At 48.4% G+C, this 17,746-nt stretch overlaps 1 protein-coding gene across 2 annotated transcripts in view; it reads left to right on the top strand.

Moving 5' to 3' along the window:
* The window catches only part of TGM6 (transglutaminase 6), a 32,531-nt gene that overhangs the window by 8,509 nt on the left and 6,276 nt on the right, over positions 1-17,746 (top strand). For both annotated transcript variants that reach the window (XM_012665811.1, XM_012665812.1), the window contains exons 2-10: positions 2,063-2,236; positions 2,776-3,018; positions 3,792-3,910; positions 5,198-5,326; positions 6,714-6,891; positions 7,446-7,584; positions 9,212-9,315; positions 9,395-9,637; positions 14,063-14,404. In XM_012665811.1, coding sequence (XP_012521265.1) covers positions 2,063-2,236; positions 2,776-3,018; positions 3,792-3,910; positions 5,198-5,326; positions 6,714-6,891; positions 7,446-7,584; positions 9,212-9,315; positions 9,395-9,637; positions 14,063-14,404 — 1,671 coding nt within the window. The remainder of the gene's footprint in view (positions 1-2,062; positions 2,237-2,775; positions 3,019-3,791; positions 3,911-5,197; positions 5,327-6,713; positions 6,892-7,445; positions 7,585-9,211; positions 9,316-9,394; positions 9,638-14,062; positions 14,405-17,746) is intronic.

The raw sequence follows: 17,746 nt of genomic DNA on the forward strand, positions 1-17,746 counted from the left end.
TCCTGCAGGGAGAAGCACTGCGAATGCCACAGCTGCGAACGCAGATTCACCCCGTGGGCTGTGCTGGGGACGCAGCTTTGACTCAAGCAGTGTCACCACGTGTGGCAGGACTTTCCAAAATCAAAATAGGGAACTGGCAAAGTTCCAAATGATATAAGCTACATTCTTCAACCTACATAGCAGTTGCATTCCTATGGATTCAGGAAATTTTAAAATAGTTTGAAAAAATGAATATATGCACGTAAAACAGAGTTGGATGTGGGGCTCAGATAATAGTAAGGTTTTCTCCTACATGAATGGCCAATAGGACAAGTTGACTTAGGACAACTATCCCATCCTTTGCATTTCAGGATGTCCAACATCTCTGGCCTCTCTCCGTCAGTGTAGCAGCGAAACGATGTTTACACAAATGTCCAAAACCTCCTGGGGCGATACCATCCCCTAAGCCAGCCCCACTGAGAATGGAGCTAAACTGCAGCCACTTGGAGAGCAAGGCCCAGTCTTTCTTCTGCTGATGTTTGCTGTGCTGGCCCTGCCCTGTGCCAGGCCCTGTGTCACAGCCTGTGCTGGAGCAGAATTCCAGGCCCTTCCCTCCAGGGGGACACAGCCTGGGAGAGTCTGGACTCTGGATCAGTGGTTCTTAACTGAGGCTGCGCACTGGGGCTATTTCGGGAGCTTCTGCAAATCTCAGTGCTCAGGCAACCCCCTGGGCTAATTAACCCGGAATCTCTGTCCAGGCATCAGAATCTGTCACAGCTTCCCAGGTGACCCTGATGTGCAGCCAGGATCGATAAGGATGATGACAGTACACACTAAATGATCATCAAGCTGCAGAAGCTGCTCGCTAGTGGGTCAGGAAGTCAAATGGGTGGCAAAATTCATTTGTAAAAAACTTATAAAGTTGAGAATGAAAAGCAGCCCCTAACATCTGGGGCTTGCTTGGTGTTATCAGCCAGACCGTGGTGTTGCTCGGAGAGGCCGTGGTGTTCTCCTGTTGAACATAAACAATTTTATAGAACGTCAACAGCAGACAAGGCCCCAGTGAGACTGTGGTAGATCATCACAAAAGCAAGACCACTCTGTAATCATGCGTGAAAGACAAAAGCATGAACATTGTCTAAGCCACAAAGATGACTAAACACCCCTATAACCTGGCTCGTGTGAATGACGGCTGCTTCTTTAGCACTTAGAACTTCAGCCTCCATGCATTCTTCCCACCTCCTCCATAAGGATTATTACACTTAAACATAGACTTGCTCTGCTCCTGACAGCATCCAATCCAGAGCAAAGCCCCGCTTCCTCAAACTCTCCCCAAAACCACCCAACACAAGCCCAAATCCTACAAGTCCTTGCCAACACCCTCCCCCTGAGATGCCTCGTGGGGTATGTTCTTTCTCATCACAGTGAGCAGTAAGCACAACTCGTTCAACCACTGATGTGTTCCTGGTGGTCTTTGGCCAAAGAGCTTTGACAGAAAAGAACATAAAATTTCAGTAAAGGGAAAATATTAATGAAACTTTTGTTTCAGTTTACATCTGTTCATGTATATATGTTTGCACGCACTGGAATATGGTGATTTCTCTGCTTAAAATAGCTCCAAGCATAGTGCGGCATGCTAACATTCCCTTAGAAATGTGCAAGAAGGCTGTGACGAGCCTTACACAGAAAACATGTGTGTTAGATAAACTTTGTGCAGGCGTGAAGTTATAGCGCCGCTGTAAGTTCAATATTAATGAATCAACAATGCATTAACATATAAAATAATGTGTCTTTAAATAGAAACACACATAAAACAAGGTTATGTACCCTACTAAGTTGTGCCCAAAGGCTCAGAGGAGCCTAACCCTGTATTTTTCCCAAGGGCAATGGTTCAGTACTAGCTAGTTCAGTGCTCGCGGTGACTGTGTAGAACGTCACTACTGGGGATAAAGACCATCTCCGGTGTGTGATAAACAGTAGCTGATGAACGAATGACTGGCAGGGTGAAGCGGAGGGATGGGAGGACGAGCCAAGCGCAGGTGAGGAGGGCCTGGCCTCACCTCCCTGCTCTCTGCCTGCGCAGGGATCAGAGTCACCGCGGTGGACTGGCAGCGGTCGAGCAACGGCACTGCCCACCACACCGAGGAGTACCCCTGCCCTGAGCTGGTGGTTCGCAGGGGCCAGTCGTTCAGACTCAGGCTAGAGCTAAGCCGAGCCCTGGAAGACGAGGAGACCCTCATCTTCACGGTGGAGACAGGTGAGCGGCTCGCGCGCGCCCCCTGCTGGTCACAGTTGGAGGGACTCGTCTTGTGACCAGTAACCTGAGACCCTGCAGTCAGCAGCCCCGGAGGTGGGCTGAGCCTGGAGCCCTGGAGGCTTTTGATGACAGCTTTCTGGGGATGATTGGAAGGTGCTGCCGCAGACAGTGGAATGAATGAGATGACCTCTCTGGAAGCCTATGTGTGCCAAGGAATCAAGGCTCTGGAACAGCACGGAAAATCATGGGGCACTTTTGGAACCCAAGCTGTTCTCTGTCCCACCTTGACATAGGCAGACTTTGATTTCAAAGGGTGCTGTCACTCTCTCCGTGGCCCAGGAAGTGGCTGGGAGTCAGGACAGCGGAGGTGTACCCCACCTTGCCACGGGCCTTCTTGTTCTCGGGCAGGTCCTTCCCCCCTGCAGTCTCCCAGCAGTTCAGGGGGTGAAGGCTGGGCTTCCAGGCCTGTAGCTTTTCCACTTCTCTGAAGCTGGGTAGCCCGGGGCCAGGGTCTCCTGATTCCCTCTGCCCTCCCCCAGGACCCAGGGCTTCCGAGGCGCTCCACACCAAAGCTGTGTTCCAGACCTCGGAGCCGGAGGGCAGCGATGCCTGGACAGCAGTGACGGAGGCTGAGACAGAGAACGCCCTGACCATCAGCCTCACCAGCCCTCCGGATGCCGTCATTGGCCGCTACCTGCTGAGCGCAAGGGCTTCCTCTCGCCGCAAACACAGCAACCGGAAGCTGGGCGAGTTTGTTCTCCTTTTCAACCCATGGTGCCCAGGTAAGAGCTGCCGAGGCCAAGGTAGAGGTTTTCCTGGAGGTTGTCCTCAGAGGTGGGCCTGCCCTCAGAGGAGGCCTGAGAGGCAGGTTAAGGCACAGGGAGGTGAATGCCAAGAGCCGGGCGAGAGCTTGGCCCAGGCAGGGGTAAGCACTGGGCACAGGAACCTGGTAGCAGGTGCTGCAAAGAGCCCATGCCAAAGGGGCAGGAATCTGGCAGTTTCTGATGTGCAGAACCCAGTGGGCAGGAGATGCCCGGGGTGGGTAAGAGCCAGGGCTGGGTAGTCAGACTGCCTTGATTTAGTCCCAGCTCTGCTAAGTTGCTTCCCTCTACGAGTCTCAGTTTTCTCATCTGTACTATGGGAATAATAACAGTGCCTACCTCTTAGGACTATGGTGAGAATTCATAGAGTTAATGCTTGTAGAATACAAGGTACATTGTAAGGCCCCCATAGGGGGTACCTGGGATCAGTATTCTTATTAATATTTAAGGACTACGAGGCTGCTATAGGCATCAAGGATGATCACCCAAAGGTGTCAGGACTCCTAATACTTTGGTCTTGGACTGGATTGGGGTTGGTCCCTGTTTGGGAAAAGACCAGCCAGAAGGGATGGTGCTTGGCAGGGGGCAGAGGGGAGCCCGCAAGCCCCCTCATGCCCTCCCCTGCCCCAGTCAGTCTCCAGGCACTGTCCTGCCATGGATCTCGATACAGCCCCTTCCCCAGGCTGGTAAGTCCAGAGCCCCTGCCCACAGCCGGCCTGGTGACTGCTTTTCAGAGGACGATGTGTTTCTGGCCTCAGAGGAGGAGAGACAGGAGTACGTGCTCAACGACAGTGGCATCATCTTCCGAGGCGTGGAGAAGCACATCCGAGCCCAGGGCTGGAACTACGGGCAGGTCTCCAGGGGCACAGGCCAGACAGGGACGCGGGCTGGGCGTGGGAAAGTCAGCTGGCACAGGAGCCCTCGCGGGAAAGAAGCTGGGCTCGCTCTAGAGCAAATCCATTCATTCGTCCATCTGCTGTTCACTGGGCCAGGGTGTGTGCTGGGTCCTTGGGAAGGGGAGGTACTTTGGATACAGTTCTGTTGTGGAAAGATACTTAGCTCCAATCCTTGGTTTGCAAACATGAGCACGCATGGGAATCACACAGAGGGCACACTGAAACCTAGATTGCTGGCCCCACCCCCAGAGTTGCCCACTGAGTAGGTTTAGGGCAGGGCCTGAGAATTCACATTTCTACGTTCCCAGGTGAAGCTGATGCCGCTGGCCTGGAACCACCCCCTGAGAGCCGCTGGCTTAGATAACTAGTCATGATACCAGACGCAATGGAGGAAAGAAAGTCAGGATGGTAGGGGCAGGAGCAAAGGGAGTGCCGAAGAAAGTGAGAGGAAACTCCTCCTTGGGGACTGTGCAAGGTGTCACGACACTGGGGTTGGGCCTCTAAAGTTAGGCAGGATCTGAACGACAGAGGGAAGAGCAGACGGAGCCGTGTGGTGGTGCGAAGTGAGGCGGTCCCCAAGTCTGCTAGAGGAGCTCTGTGTGCCTGAGCTCTGGGTGGCCAGCCAGGAGACAGGCTGGACAGGCAAGTTGAGGACATGACTGTCAGGCCAAGGAGTCCTGCACTGCCCTGCAAGCCAGGGGTTTAACGCATTCGGGGTTCAGGGGCTGGGCGGGGAAGATATTCTGGAGAGTTCTGGGTCTCTCTAGGGATAGCCACTACTCAGCACCCACCTCTGGTTGCCATGTGGGAAAGGGAGCCTCGGCTTGCCAGACCTTCCCAATCTTCAGGTGCCAGAAATCTAAATTTGTATGTAAAACTCCCCCAGTTTTTCAATGTTGTCAACTAATTGAAATGCATTTGAAAACATCATGTAGACAAATGCACGCACCAGTGAGGAAGATGCAGCTCAGGAGCCACTGGTCTGACCGCGCGTTACCATGGTAGCGGGGAGCCAGGGGAAGTTATTGGACAGGGAGGGGCGTGACTACGGCTGAGCTTCTGGCTCCCCAGGAGACCCTTTGAGGAAGGGTTTCTGTGACTAGGGGATGCTCTGTGATGTCTCTGGGGGGTGGGGGAGGGCAAACTCCCCTACACAGACAATGACTGACCGGGTGAGGGTGGTGGTGGGGCCAGGAGTGTGGTGGCTAAACACAGCCTCTAAGCACAGCCTCTCCGGGGAGCAGTTTGAGGAGGACATCCTGAACATCTGCCTCTCCATCCTGGACCGAAGCCCCAGTTACCAAGACAACCCAGCCACCGACGTGTCCCACCGCCATGACCCCGTCTATGTCACCAGGATCATCAGTGCCATGGTGAGGAGACCCCTTCCATCCCTCAAGGGTCCCCAGGCCAACCCCAGGGCCACACTCTGTGCTTCTTCCCAAGTCATCCCTTGTTTTAATCCTCTATTGCTACATAACAAACCACCCCAAAACTCAGTGGTATAAAACAAACCTTTATCATGCTCACAATTTTGTAGATCAGGGATGTGGGCAGAGCATCATGACAATGGCTTGTCTCTGCTCCAAGATACTTCAGCTGGTGGTGTCAGGATAGCTGCAGATGTCTGGCATGGTTTGGCAGGACCACATATCTGGGGCCTTGGTTTTGGCAGTCAGGAGTCCCTTGATCCCCATCCATGTCGTGTCTGCTGGAGCTGGAATGTCCAGGATGGCTTCTTCACCCTCGGGTCGGGCCCAGATGGCCAGAACAGCTGGGACTGGCCAGTCATCACTCTGTCTCTCTGTAGAGGCTTTCCAGGTGGCTAGCTTGGGCTTCCTCACAGCATGGCAGGCCCATACATGGCAGCTGGCCCTCCCTTCGGGTGATCGTTTCAAGAAAGAGAAAGTGGAAGCTCCCAGTGTTATAAGGCCTGGAAACTGGCACAGCATCACTTCCCCCAGTCAAAGCAGTCACTGGCCGGCTCAGACTCAAGAGGGGACATAGACCTCACGTCTCCATGGGAGGAATGCAAACTCTGATCTATCACCGGCCCCAGGCCACAGTGCTTCCTCCTCAAAAGGTAGCTGGAGGGCCTGCCAGCCCGCTCTATCACATGCAGGTGTCAGGGTCAGTGCATGGGTACCTGAGATTCCAAAATTGCACAAAGCTGTATTTCTCATATTTGATACCCTCAATTCCTCCACACCTTAGAGAGCTGTTGGAGCACGGAGAACCAACATCAGTGGCAATCCCAAACAGTGAGCATCACAGCCCTGCGGACAGTTAAAGTCCTGAACTCACAGGTCACCCCTTTCACAAATTTGCTGTGTGGTTTGGGCAAGTCCCTCAATGCCTCTGAAGCTCAGTTTTCTCATCTGAAAATAAAAGAGAATAATAGAACCTACATCATAGACTTACACAGGCGAATACGGCGTGCACAAAGTCCTTAGCACGGTCCCGGCACACCCTAAGCATTCGATAAACGTTAGCTATCGCTACACTTATTATACCACTGACAGTCCCAAAAACAGATCATTTAAAACAGGAAATGCCAGATGATTTTCAACAACAAAGTATCCAAATGGAAGATAATTGAAAATGATAAGTAGTATCAAAAAAGTAGATATTTTAAAGCAGCAGATGGCCCCAATTTTCAGACAATCTAAAAGCAGGCGTGACACTGACCGACTTCACAATGGCAGGGCTCCTGGAGTGGGAAGCCCTGCCTGCTGGTGGACCCGTGCCCTCCCTGCCCAGGTGAACAGCAACAACGACCGGGGCGTGGTGCAGGGCCAGTGGCAGGGCAAATACGGCGGCGGCACCAGTCCCCTGCACTGGCGCGGCAGTGTGGCCATTCTGCAGAAGTGGTTCAAGGGCAGATACAAGCCGGTCAAATACGGCCAGTGCTGGGTCTTCGCTGGAGTCATGTGCACAGGTACCCTGGGGAAGAAGGGCCCCTCCCCTAGCCTGCTCCATCATTTGCATGTATTTGCATATATTGCAATACGTCTTCATTGATAAGGGGGAAATAGAAGTCTGGTTAATAAGAGAGAAACCAGATAGCTCATTTACTTGCTTTTTGATATTTTATTCTGCAGAAAGAGTTTTACCTCCCTCTGCCTTTCACATGTTGAGTGCCTTGGGCAAGCGCTAGGGTCCCCTTGGCCTCGGGTCCCCTCAGGAAAATGACTGGGCTCTATTAAGTGGCTCCCAAGGTCCTGCCAGCCTCAGAGCCTCTCTGTTCACATAGGGGGGAGCCGTGTCTCCAGAGTCCCTGAGAGAAGGTACAGGAGATGGTGGCATTTCTGAGAAAGCTGAGACAGGAGTCACAGCCCTGCCACCTTCCAAAGTAGACAGACAAAGACAGGGTCGTGGGGGTTGAGGGGTGGCCAGAAATGAGGCAGGGAAGCCTGCTAGCGGGGGTCAGACCCCTCCCTCTGGGTCTGGGGTCCTGGCCTGCTCCGGAGTCCCCTGGCCTCTGCTCTGCAGTCCTTAGGTGCTTGGGGATCGCCACACGGGTCGTGTCCAACTTCAACTCAGCCCATGACACGGACAGGAACCTGAGTGTGGACAAATACGTGGACTCCTTCGGGCGGACCCTGGAGGACCTGACAGAAGACAGCATGTGGTAGGTCCTGCCCCCAGCCCAGCCCCAGGGGCTCCCAAAGCCCAGCAGGGGTGGCAGGGCCTCACCTCCTGTGACACGGCCTGGGAGGGCCGGGTCTGGAGTCTAAGCCAGCTCTGGAAGCCGTGAGAGGCACCTGCGGATGGGGGTCCCCTTCTGAGATACAGCGTCTTTGGACACGTGACTCAGATCAGGAGGAGGCTCAAGATTTGATTGCCTTGAACGCCCAATTTTACCATCTGTGGGAATCTGAGCCTTCCCCAGATTCCTGTGACCCCCTAAGGGTGGGATGGAAATTCCTTCTGCATAGTGGCCTCTGAATCTGCCCCTGCAGCTGTGTCAGCTGCCTGTTCTCCGTGCTGTGGGTCTGGGGTGGGAAACCGCCTCGTTCCTTGGTTAAAACAAAACTCTTCACACAATGTTTCTAAAAATTCTTTTTGATTTCATTTCCTAAAATAAATACATTCATGTGGTTTAATATTCAAAAGGTACAAAATGAGTCACAGCGACAAGTCTCCCTCTCGCTCAGTTCCCCAGCCTCCCTGTCCCCCTGCTGGAGCTCTAGTCTCCTTCTAGTTTCCTACATCTCCTGCCAGAGAGAGGCTCTGCAGATACGAAATCACACGTATACATAGCGCCTCCCCACCTTTACCTGCTTAAACAATGTCGTGGCATGAGGTAATGCTGCTCTCGCTTGGACATTCGACAATTCCATAACAGTACATAAAGTTTTCCTTATTTTTCACAACGTTTAAAGTATTAATAATAACAGTGCACTCACTGAGCACCTAGTCTGAGCCAGGCCCAGTTCTGAGTGCTGTACATGGATTAACTCATGTGTTTCTCCAAACAATTTGTAGGTTTAAGTATTGATCCTATAGTGCAGTTGCTTCAGTTAAAAAGTCGCTTTTACAAACAAGTCTTCGGTGAATAACCTTGTTCGAATGTCTGTTCACACATGTGCAAGTCTGTCCCACACAGATGACTATCTAAAGATAAGGGGAGATGGTGAAGAGAATATGACCCAGAAACACAGACAGCCCTGCATCAGCAAGCAGTCATGTGGGGATGCTTCCATACTTTCTGTTCCTTGAACACACTAAGCTCGTTCTTGTCTCAGGACCTTTGCACATGCTGTTCCTTCTGCATGGAATGCTGTTCCCTTCACTCTTCCTGTGGCTAATTCTTTCTCATTTAAGTCTCACCTTAGATGTCATTTACCTAGAGTAGATCCATGGCAGTTATTCTCTAGCTCAAGCCTCTCTTTTCTGCATTTAGTGTCACTTGCATTTGTTTTATTTATCTGCCAACTTAATTTTGCCTGTCTTCCCTGTTAGAATACAAGCTGCACGAGAGCAAAGATCTTCTCTCTGTCTTATCTGCAGTTGTATTTCTGGTACAATGAACAACAGGATCTTGATATATATACACACATACATATATATATACACAAATATATACAAACAGATATATGAACGATATGTGCTCATCAATGTGGTTGAACGAATGATTCACAAGGTGCAGCCACAGACCTCATGCAGAGTAAGGGTCTGTCTCACAGTGGGACCTCCCCCTCCTTGAGCCTCTGTGCTCACTCTGGGCCACCTCACCCATCCTCTCTTTGGGGCAGGAATTTCCATGTCTGGAATGAGAGCTGGTTTGCCCGGCAGGACCTGGGCCCCTCTTACAATGGCTGGCAGGTTCTGGACGCCACCCCCCAGGAGGAGAGTGAAGGTAGGGCTCAGCCGGGGTGGGGAGTGTCCCCAGCCCCAGCCTTTCCTCAACCACGCTGCTCACACCTCCCCTCCTTTAGGCGTGTACCGGTGCGGCCCCGCCTCAGTCACTGCCATCCGCGAGGGCGATGTGCACCTGGCCCACGATGGCCCCTTCGTGTTTGCGGAGGTCAATGCAGACTACATCACCTGGCTGTGGCACGAGGACGAGAGCCGTGAGCGCGTGTACTCGGACACAAAGAAGATCGGGAGATGCATCAGCACCAAGGCGGTGGGCAGCGACTCCCGCGTGGACATCACAGGCCTCTACAAGTATCCAGAAGGTAAGGTCCATAAGGTGGCTTTATCAGCCTCCCCAGGACTGGCCCTTGGGCCAGACCCTTTCCCACATGCATGATGGTTGATGGCAGCTTCCATTCAGCATTATCTCATGCTCTGAGCTAGCTAAGTGCCTTTATTTAGGTTCTATTAATAGCTTTCTCTGTTTGCTAAGTACCTCTTCTGTGTTAGAAAATTTCCCACGTATAATAATAATAATATCTGCATTTCCTTGAACACTTGCCACATGCCAGGCACTGTATTGGGTATATTCACATATGATAATAATGATTACTATTAGTAATAATAGTGATGACGGTAGCAGGTATTATTTATTGAACACCTAGGATACATGGCACTAGGCACAGTTCAGACTAATAATAATAGCAGCTCCTGTTTATCATCTGCCATGGCCTGTGTGTGGTCACTAATTTATGGCCACTGGTTTATTGAAGAGCCTGTACTTGTTGGGATACAAAAACAAAACACTTGTATTTTTTTCTGCCTCCAGCTATACCCTTTCCTACTGAGTATCAGGTTCCTTAGCAATGTTGTGATCTGACACATATATTTTCTGCCATTTCTGTTTGTTAAAACAATGTTACCAAGTAATTAAGACTTCAAGCTCAAATGTCAATCAGACCTTGTCTCTTCCCTACCCTGAGCACACTAGAGCAGCGACCCTGGAAGTTTGCTGTAGAGAAGCAGACAGAGTCTGATCTGGACATCTCCTCGCCTCCCTTTTCTACTCAGTAGCAGACCTGGTTGCACATTGGAATCACCTGGGGAGCCGCTTCAGCTATATATCTTAAACCACAATTACTTATTTGGTCAATTCTGTGGGTCTGCAATTTGGGCTGTGCTCAGCTGGGATGGCTCATCTGTTCCATGTGGTGTTGGCTAGGATCTTGCATATGCTGGGGCCTCACATAGGACTGCTGGGATAACTGGGCCTCTCTCCCCACTTGGCCTCTCTTTCCCTAGTATGTTGGCCCTGGCTTGTCCAAATGGCAGCAGCATTTCCGGAAGGTGAGAATTAAAGCTGCAAGTTCTCTCGAGACCCAGCTCAGAATTTGTACCACATCACTTCTGCCACATTCCATTGGTCAAAGCAATTCATGAGGCAAAGCAATTCAAGGAGTGGGAAGTAGACTCCACCTTTTAAGGGGAGAAGTTGCAAGGTATTATGGCAATTTTCAATCTGCTACAGCAGCCCAGATTGCACCTGACTCTTTGAATCATAGTCTGTAAAGGATGTGGCCATCAGGATTTTTAAAAGCTCCCAGGCAACTCCAGTGTGCAACCAATGTTGAGAACATGGGTCTAAGTCTTCTGGTATTAGGCCAATAAAGAGAAAGAGGATGAGAGAAGAGAGCAAATGTCTTTCTCTTAACTGGGTGAGAATCCAGTACCAGCTAGGTAGGCAGGAGCTGCTGCCCTGGTTTGCTGTCTCTGCCTGATGGGCACAGGTGGTGGATCCACTGCAGCCTGCTGCCATTGTGACTCACTCCTGTGCTGTCCCCTGGGACTGTTGATTTCTTCAGCTACTTGGCCCCTTTCAGTAGATCCCCTTGCACCCCATCCCCTCCCACCTCAGTTGGTGACACATAGATTCCCTCTGATGCACAGTGATCTTTGTTCCCAAGTTCTGCAGGGGTTTTACAAGGCTGTGGCCCCCACCCTCACCTGTACTTTGTACCTCACTCCAAAGCTGGGAACTGAGACCTGGCACTTGTGGGTAGGGAAAACAGTCTGGACTGGTGGTCTCCAGCCATGCCATCTCCCTCAGTCCTCTTCTCCCTGATCAGGTAGTACACGACTCAGTAGGTAAGACAGGACAAGCATATCACCCACAGGGAAGGAAATGCCAACTTCCCCTTCCTGTAGGCACCCCCAGTCTTGACCAGCCAGCCCCTTCTTCCTGCAGACACCCCCAATCTTTAATGTTGATCCTCTTAAACACCCACACACCCCACCAACATTCGCTCAGTTCCCCTCTCTAGAAACATGGTACTTTCAATGGGGGAAAGGATAGTCTTCCACAATTGATGCTGGGAAACCTGGATATCCATGTGCAAAAGAATGAAGTTGGACTCTAACCTTACACCATATACAAAAATTAACTCAAAATGAATCAAAGACCTAAATATAAGAGCTAAAACTATAAAACTCTTAGGAGAGGCCAGGCATGGTGGCTCATGCCTATAATCCTAGCACTCTGGGGAAACCAAGATGGGAAGATTGCTTGAGGTCAGAAGTTTGAGGTTGCAATGAGTTATGATGGTACCACTGCACTCTAGCCAGGGCAACAGAGCAAGACCCTGTCTCAAAAACAAACAAACAAACAAACAAAAAACTCTTAGGAGAAAACATAGGGGAAAGGCTTCATGACATTGGATTTGACAATGATGTCTTGGATATGTTGCCAAAAGCGCAAGCAACAATAACAAAAAATAAATAAATTGGACAATATCAAAATTAAAAACTTCTTTACACCAAAAGATACAATCAAGAGAATGAAAAGGCAACCCAGAGAATGGGAGGAAATATTTGCAAATCATATATCTGATGGGCGTTAATATCCAGTGTATATAAAGAACTCCCACAACTCAAAAACAAACAAAACAATCCAATTAAAAAATGGACAAAAGACTTGAGTAGACAGTCTCCAAAGGTATACAAATGGCTAATAAGTGCATGAGAAGATACCCATCGTCACTAATCATTAGGGAAATGCAAATCAAATACACAAGGAAATCCACCTCATACTTATTAAGATGGCTATTACAAAGGAAAGAAAAGAACAAGTTAATCCTAACACTCTGGGAGGCCGAGGTGGGAGGATCGCTTGAGGTCAGGAGTTTGAGACCAGCCTGAGCAAGAGTGAGACACCGTCTCTACAAAAAATAGAAAAAAAATTAGCCAGTCAACTAAAAATAGAAACAAAAAATTAGCCGGGCATGGTGACCCACACCTGTAGTCCCAGCTACTTGGGAGGTTGAGGCAGGAGGATCACCTGAGCCCAGAAGTTTGAGGTTGCTGTAAGCTAGGCTGATGCCACGGCACTCACTCTAGCCCAGGCAACAAAGCGAGACTCTGTCTCAAAAAAAAAAAAGAAGAAAAGAACAAATGTTGTTAGGCATATGGAGAAACTGGAATGGGTAAGAAGTGATGGGAATGTAAAGTGGTGCGGCCATACTATGGAAAATAGTATGGCCATTCCTCAAAATATTAAAAATAGAATTATCATATGATTCAACAATTTCACTTCTGGGAATAAAATCAAAACAATTTAAAGCAGGGACTAGAAGAGATGTTTGTACACCTATGTTCAAAGCAGCACACGTAGGTTTCAAGTAGGGAAGCAGAAGGATCAGATCAGAGATGGATTTTGGAATGATCAGAGTGGAAAAAGGACTGGAGGGGACATTCTTGACCATTGTGCTCAGTGTCTTGCCTGTGAGCCTCTTGTCCCCACTTCACAGACGGGAAAACTGAAGCTCAGAGGAACTAAGTAATGATAACAGTAATAAAAGTTTCCAAACTGACCTGATAGTGAGGCAGTTTATATGGCGGGAGAAGAGGACAGATTCCAGAGATTAATGACACTGCTCAGCAGGACTTGGAGAGGGGTCAGTGGTGGGTGTTGAGGGTGAGGGAAGTTGAGAACACTCCCAGGTTTTCGGTTTGTATGACTGGCCGAATGGTGGTGCCATTTGCTGAGATGGGGAGTGCCGGTGAGGTGTTTGCTTGGGTTTGAGGCACCTGCGGGACATCTGGGGGTGTGTCCAGTTCTGCGTATTGGTCTGGAGCTCAGAAGAGAGGTCTGTGCTAGCAATGAGAACGCGGAGTCTCCGGGATCCTAAACTCACACGGCTACCGGAGCCCACAGACGGCACCCGGCGAGTGCAACAGGCCGGTGAGAATCACAGGGTGGAGACCACAGACAGCCAGAGGCCATTACTGCATGCAGAGAGTGGTGAGGGAGCGTGAATGGAAGTCGAGGCCTTACTGCCTGGGTTCAAATCCCAGCTTCCTCACTTACCACAGGAGCTGAGTGACCGAGGAGTCACTTTTCTTCTCTGTAAAATGAGGGTGATAATAGCACCTACCTCCTAGGGAAAAAATACAGCACCAAGAGCTATCGCGCCTGGCACATAGTAAGTCTACGAAAGTGCTAGCTGTCATTATTATATGTGGCTTCGGACCTCGTTGTCAGAGAAACTGGAAATAGGCATTTTATGTGAAATATCCTGATCTGAAGTTGTTGGCAACTGAGTAAAAGTGTATTTAAATAGTCAGAGAACCACAAGGCACGTGGCTGAAGTCTGCACATGGCCCTTGAGCTGCCAGTTCGAGACTCGGAGAGCCGTGGTAATTGAAGGAGGAGGAGGAGGGTGCCTGTGCTGATGACGCGCGATGCCCTGCAGGGTCCCGGAAGGAGCGACAAGTGTACAGCAAGGCGGTGAAGAAGCTGTTCGGCGTGGAAGCCTCTGGGAGGAGAACCCGTATCCGCAGGGCCGGGGTACGCGGTCTCTGGCGTGATGACCTCCTGGAGCCCGCCACCAAGCCCAGCATCACTGGCAAGTTCAAGGTGCTGGAGCCACCCCTGCTGGGCCACGACCTGAGACTGGCCCTGTGCCTGGCCAACCTCACCTCCCGGGCCCAGCGGGTCCAAGTCAACCTGAGCGGCGCCACCATCCTCTACACGCGCAGGCCAGTGGCCGAGATCCTGCATGAATCCCACGCAGTAAGGCTGGGGCCGCAAGAAGGTAAGTATACCCTGGCTTGGAGGGACCTGGCCCACCCACCGCTTTCCAGGAGGGCTGGTTGGGAAGGGGGTCTTCCCAGGATCCCCATTCATTCCCAAGAAGGAAAGGGATATTCCTGAGCATTGTGCTCAGTGCCTTGCCTCTTGTCCCCACTTTGCAGATGAGAAAACTGAGGATCAGAGAGGCAAAATAATGATAATAGCAGTAATAAAAGTTCACAAGCATCTGGTGGCAAACTGGTGGCGAGGTGATTTATAATCTCTATTTATCCCAATTAGTCTGAATATGTACACACCAAATAAATACATGCTGGAAGTATTTCAGAATATATGGAATATGCTTTGTGTTACTTTTCTAAAATAAAACAAAAAAAAACTTGGAGTGCATTTGGCTCCAGGTGTTCCGTATGAGAGAGTTGGACCACTAAGAGATGTTTAAGTGCCAAGCCCTGTCCTGAGAATTCCACGTGCAATGGCACAGTCCCTATGACACCTTGCACAGGGTGCTAGTGGTAGCTCCTTCTTTGGCAGGAGGAAACTCACACCCAGAAAGGTGAAGTCACAGGTCCAAAGTCACATAGTCAGTGTGCGTAGTGGCAGGACCCAAACCCAGACAATCTGGTGTTAGACATACGCTCCTGACCGAGGCCAGGCTAAGGGCAAAGCCAAGGTTCAAAGTCAGGAATGTTGACCCCAATGCGCATTGACCCCACTGGGTCAGCTGTGTGACTGCAGGCTGTGGCATGGTCAGCTCAGCCCACACCAAATATGCTTAGTGTGCCCAACGCTTGCCGAAAATTCATTCTCAGTATTTCACAGCAAAATAGAATGGCTCCAGTCCTTTTGAAAGTTTTTATATAATTTTAAATGACCTCATTCCAATTGCTTTTTTAAAAAATAGATCAAGGATTTTCTTCATGATCCTTGAACACATAGCACTTCATGTATAATTTACTAAATATACCCCATTTGATTATTTTTGACTTTTTTTCTAGCTTATCTCTCTCTTCCTCTCTCTCCATATCTCTCTCTCCTCTCTCTCTCTCTCTTTCTCTTTTGTCTAACTCTATCTCTCGGCTCTCTCTGTCTCTCTCTCTGTCTCTGTCTCTCTCTCTCTCTCCTTTCACATACTTTCTGAACTTTAAGGATGCAATTAAACAAAGCCAGTTTCTGGTTAGTGAAGCTTGCAGATTTTGACAGGGTGTGAAAACATATGAAGGAGGTGTCACACTTTTTTAGCATTTTTTTGTCATTTATTTTTCACAAAATCTAAATGACAAAATAACACTTCATCACGAAATATTAATTAACATACACTTTCCCCTGGCTTTTAGCAAATTTTTTTCACATTAAAAGCAATACATATTCATTAAAGATTTCGAGAGCAAAAGAGAAAAATCATCTATGATGCTACCACCTACCTACAAACTGTTAATGTGTTTTCCTTCCAAATTTTTAATGCCTGTTTGCTTTTTGAAAAACATAGTTTTAGTTAAATACTGCAAATACTTATTAGTTCGCTCTTCTTTTCATATTACATTATAATTTAAATATTTTTAATAAACATTTTATAGATGTGTAAACTTTAAATAAATACATGGTGATTTATTTTATCTTCCCTTTTGGGTGGTTATCAGCTTATTGCTATTAAAAATAACAGTAAAGTAAATATCTTGGTACAAAACAAAATCTCCACCTTTTTCTTCTGGATTTTGGACTATTTTGGACTTTTTGAGCCAAATGGTATGACTATTAAAATATATGAGTTATTAAAATTTATAACTTATTTTCTAAATTAATAGCCTTTTTTTTTTTTAGCAGTTTTAGGTTTACAGAAAAATTGAATGGAAAGTACGAGAGTTCACATATACCCCCTCCCCAATATCCCTCTTCCCCTATTAGTAACATCTGGCATCACTGTGGTAAATTTGTTTCAGTTAAGAAGCCAGTGTGGACACAGTGTTACTAACTAAAATCCACAGTTTATGTGAATCCAGGGTTCACTCTGTGTTGCACATTCTACTAAATTCAACAAATCCACAATGGCATGTATCCACCATTAGAGTTTCACTCCCTTAAATATCCCTTGTGCCCCACCCATTCCTCCCTCCCTCCCCAAACCTTTGCCCCCATACTTTTTCGTTTTTCAGAATGTCCTATGGTTGGAATCATACAGTATGATTGAACCTTTTCAGATTGGCTTCTTTCACTTAGCTGTATGTATTGAAGGCTCCTCCATGGTGTTTTGTGTCTTGATAGGTCATTTCTTTTTATCGCTGAATAGTATTTCACTATATAGCTATACCCAGTTTATTTATCCATTCACATACTGGAGGATATCTTGGTTGCCTCCAAGTTTTGGCAACTACAAATAAAGCTGCTATAAACATCCATGCACAGGTTTTTGTGTGGACGTAAGTTTTTGCTCCATTTGAGTAAATATCGAGGAGTTCAATTGCTGGATCATGTGGTAAGGGTGTGTTTAGTTATGTAAGAAATTGCCAATCTCACAGAGGCCCCTGAAAAAAAGAAATAAAAAAGAGGCTGGGCGTGGTGGCTCAGGCCTGTAATCCTAGCATTCTGGGAGGCCGAGGCGGGTGGATTGTTTGAGCTCAGGAGTTCGAAACCAGCCTGAGCAAGAACGAGACCCCGTCTCTACTAAAAAAAACAGAAAGAAATTAGCTGGACAACTAAAAATATATAGGAAAAAAATTAGCTGGGCATGGTGGCACATGCCTGTAGTCCCAGCTACTCAGGAGGCTGAGGCAGAAGGATCACTTGAGCCCAGGAGTTTGAGGTTTCTGTGAGCTAGGCTGATTCCACGGCACTCACTCTAGCCCGGGCAACAAAGCGAGACTCTGTCTCAAAAAAAAAAAAAAAGAAAAGAAAAGAAACTTCCAAATTGTCTTCTGAAGTGGTTGTGCCATTTTGAATTCCCACCCGCAATGAATAAGAGTTCCTGTGGTTCCATGTCCTATCCAGCAGGTGGTACTGTGCGCTATGAGTTATTGTCATTCTAACAGATGTGCAATAGTAGCTCATTGTTTTAATTTGCAATTCCCTGATATGATGTTGAGTGTCTTTTCATATGCTTATCTGACATCTGTATATCTTCTTTGATGAGGTGGCCAGATCTTTTGCCGATTTTTTAATTGGGTTGTTCATTTGCTTATTGTTGGGTTTTAAAAGATCTTCGTGTATTTTGGATAATAATCTTTTATCAGATTTGTCTTTTGCAAATATTTTCTCCCAGTCTGTGTATTGTCTTCTCATTCTCTTGATGGTGTTTTTTGCAGAGGAGAGTTTTTCATTTTTTAAATTTTTTTCAGCGTTTTTAATTTTT

Source organism: Propithecus coquereli, unplaced genomic scaffold (assembly GCF_000956105.1).
Source record: "Propithecus coquereli isolate 6110/MARCELLA unplaced genomic scaffold, Pcoq_1.0 Scaffold122, whole genome shotgun sequence".
NCBI lineage: Eukaryota > Metazoa > Chordata > Mammalia > Primates > Indriidae > Propithecus > Propithecus coquereli.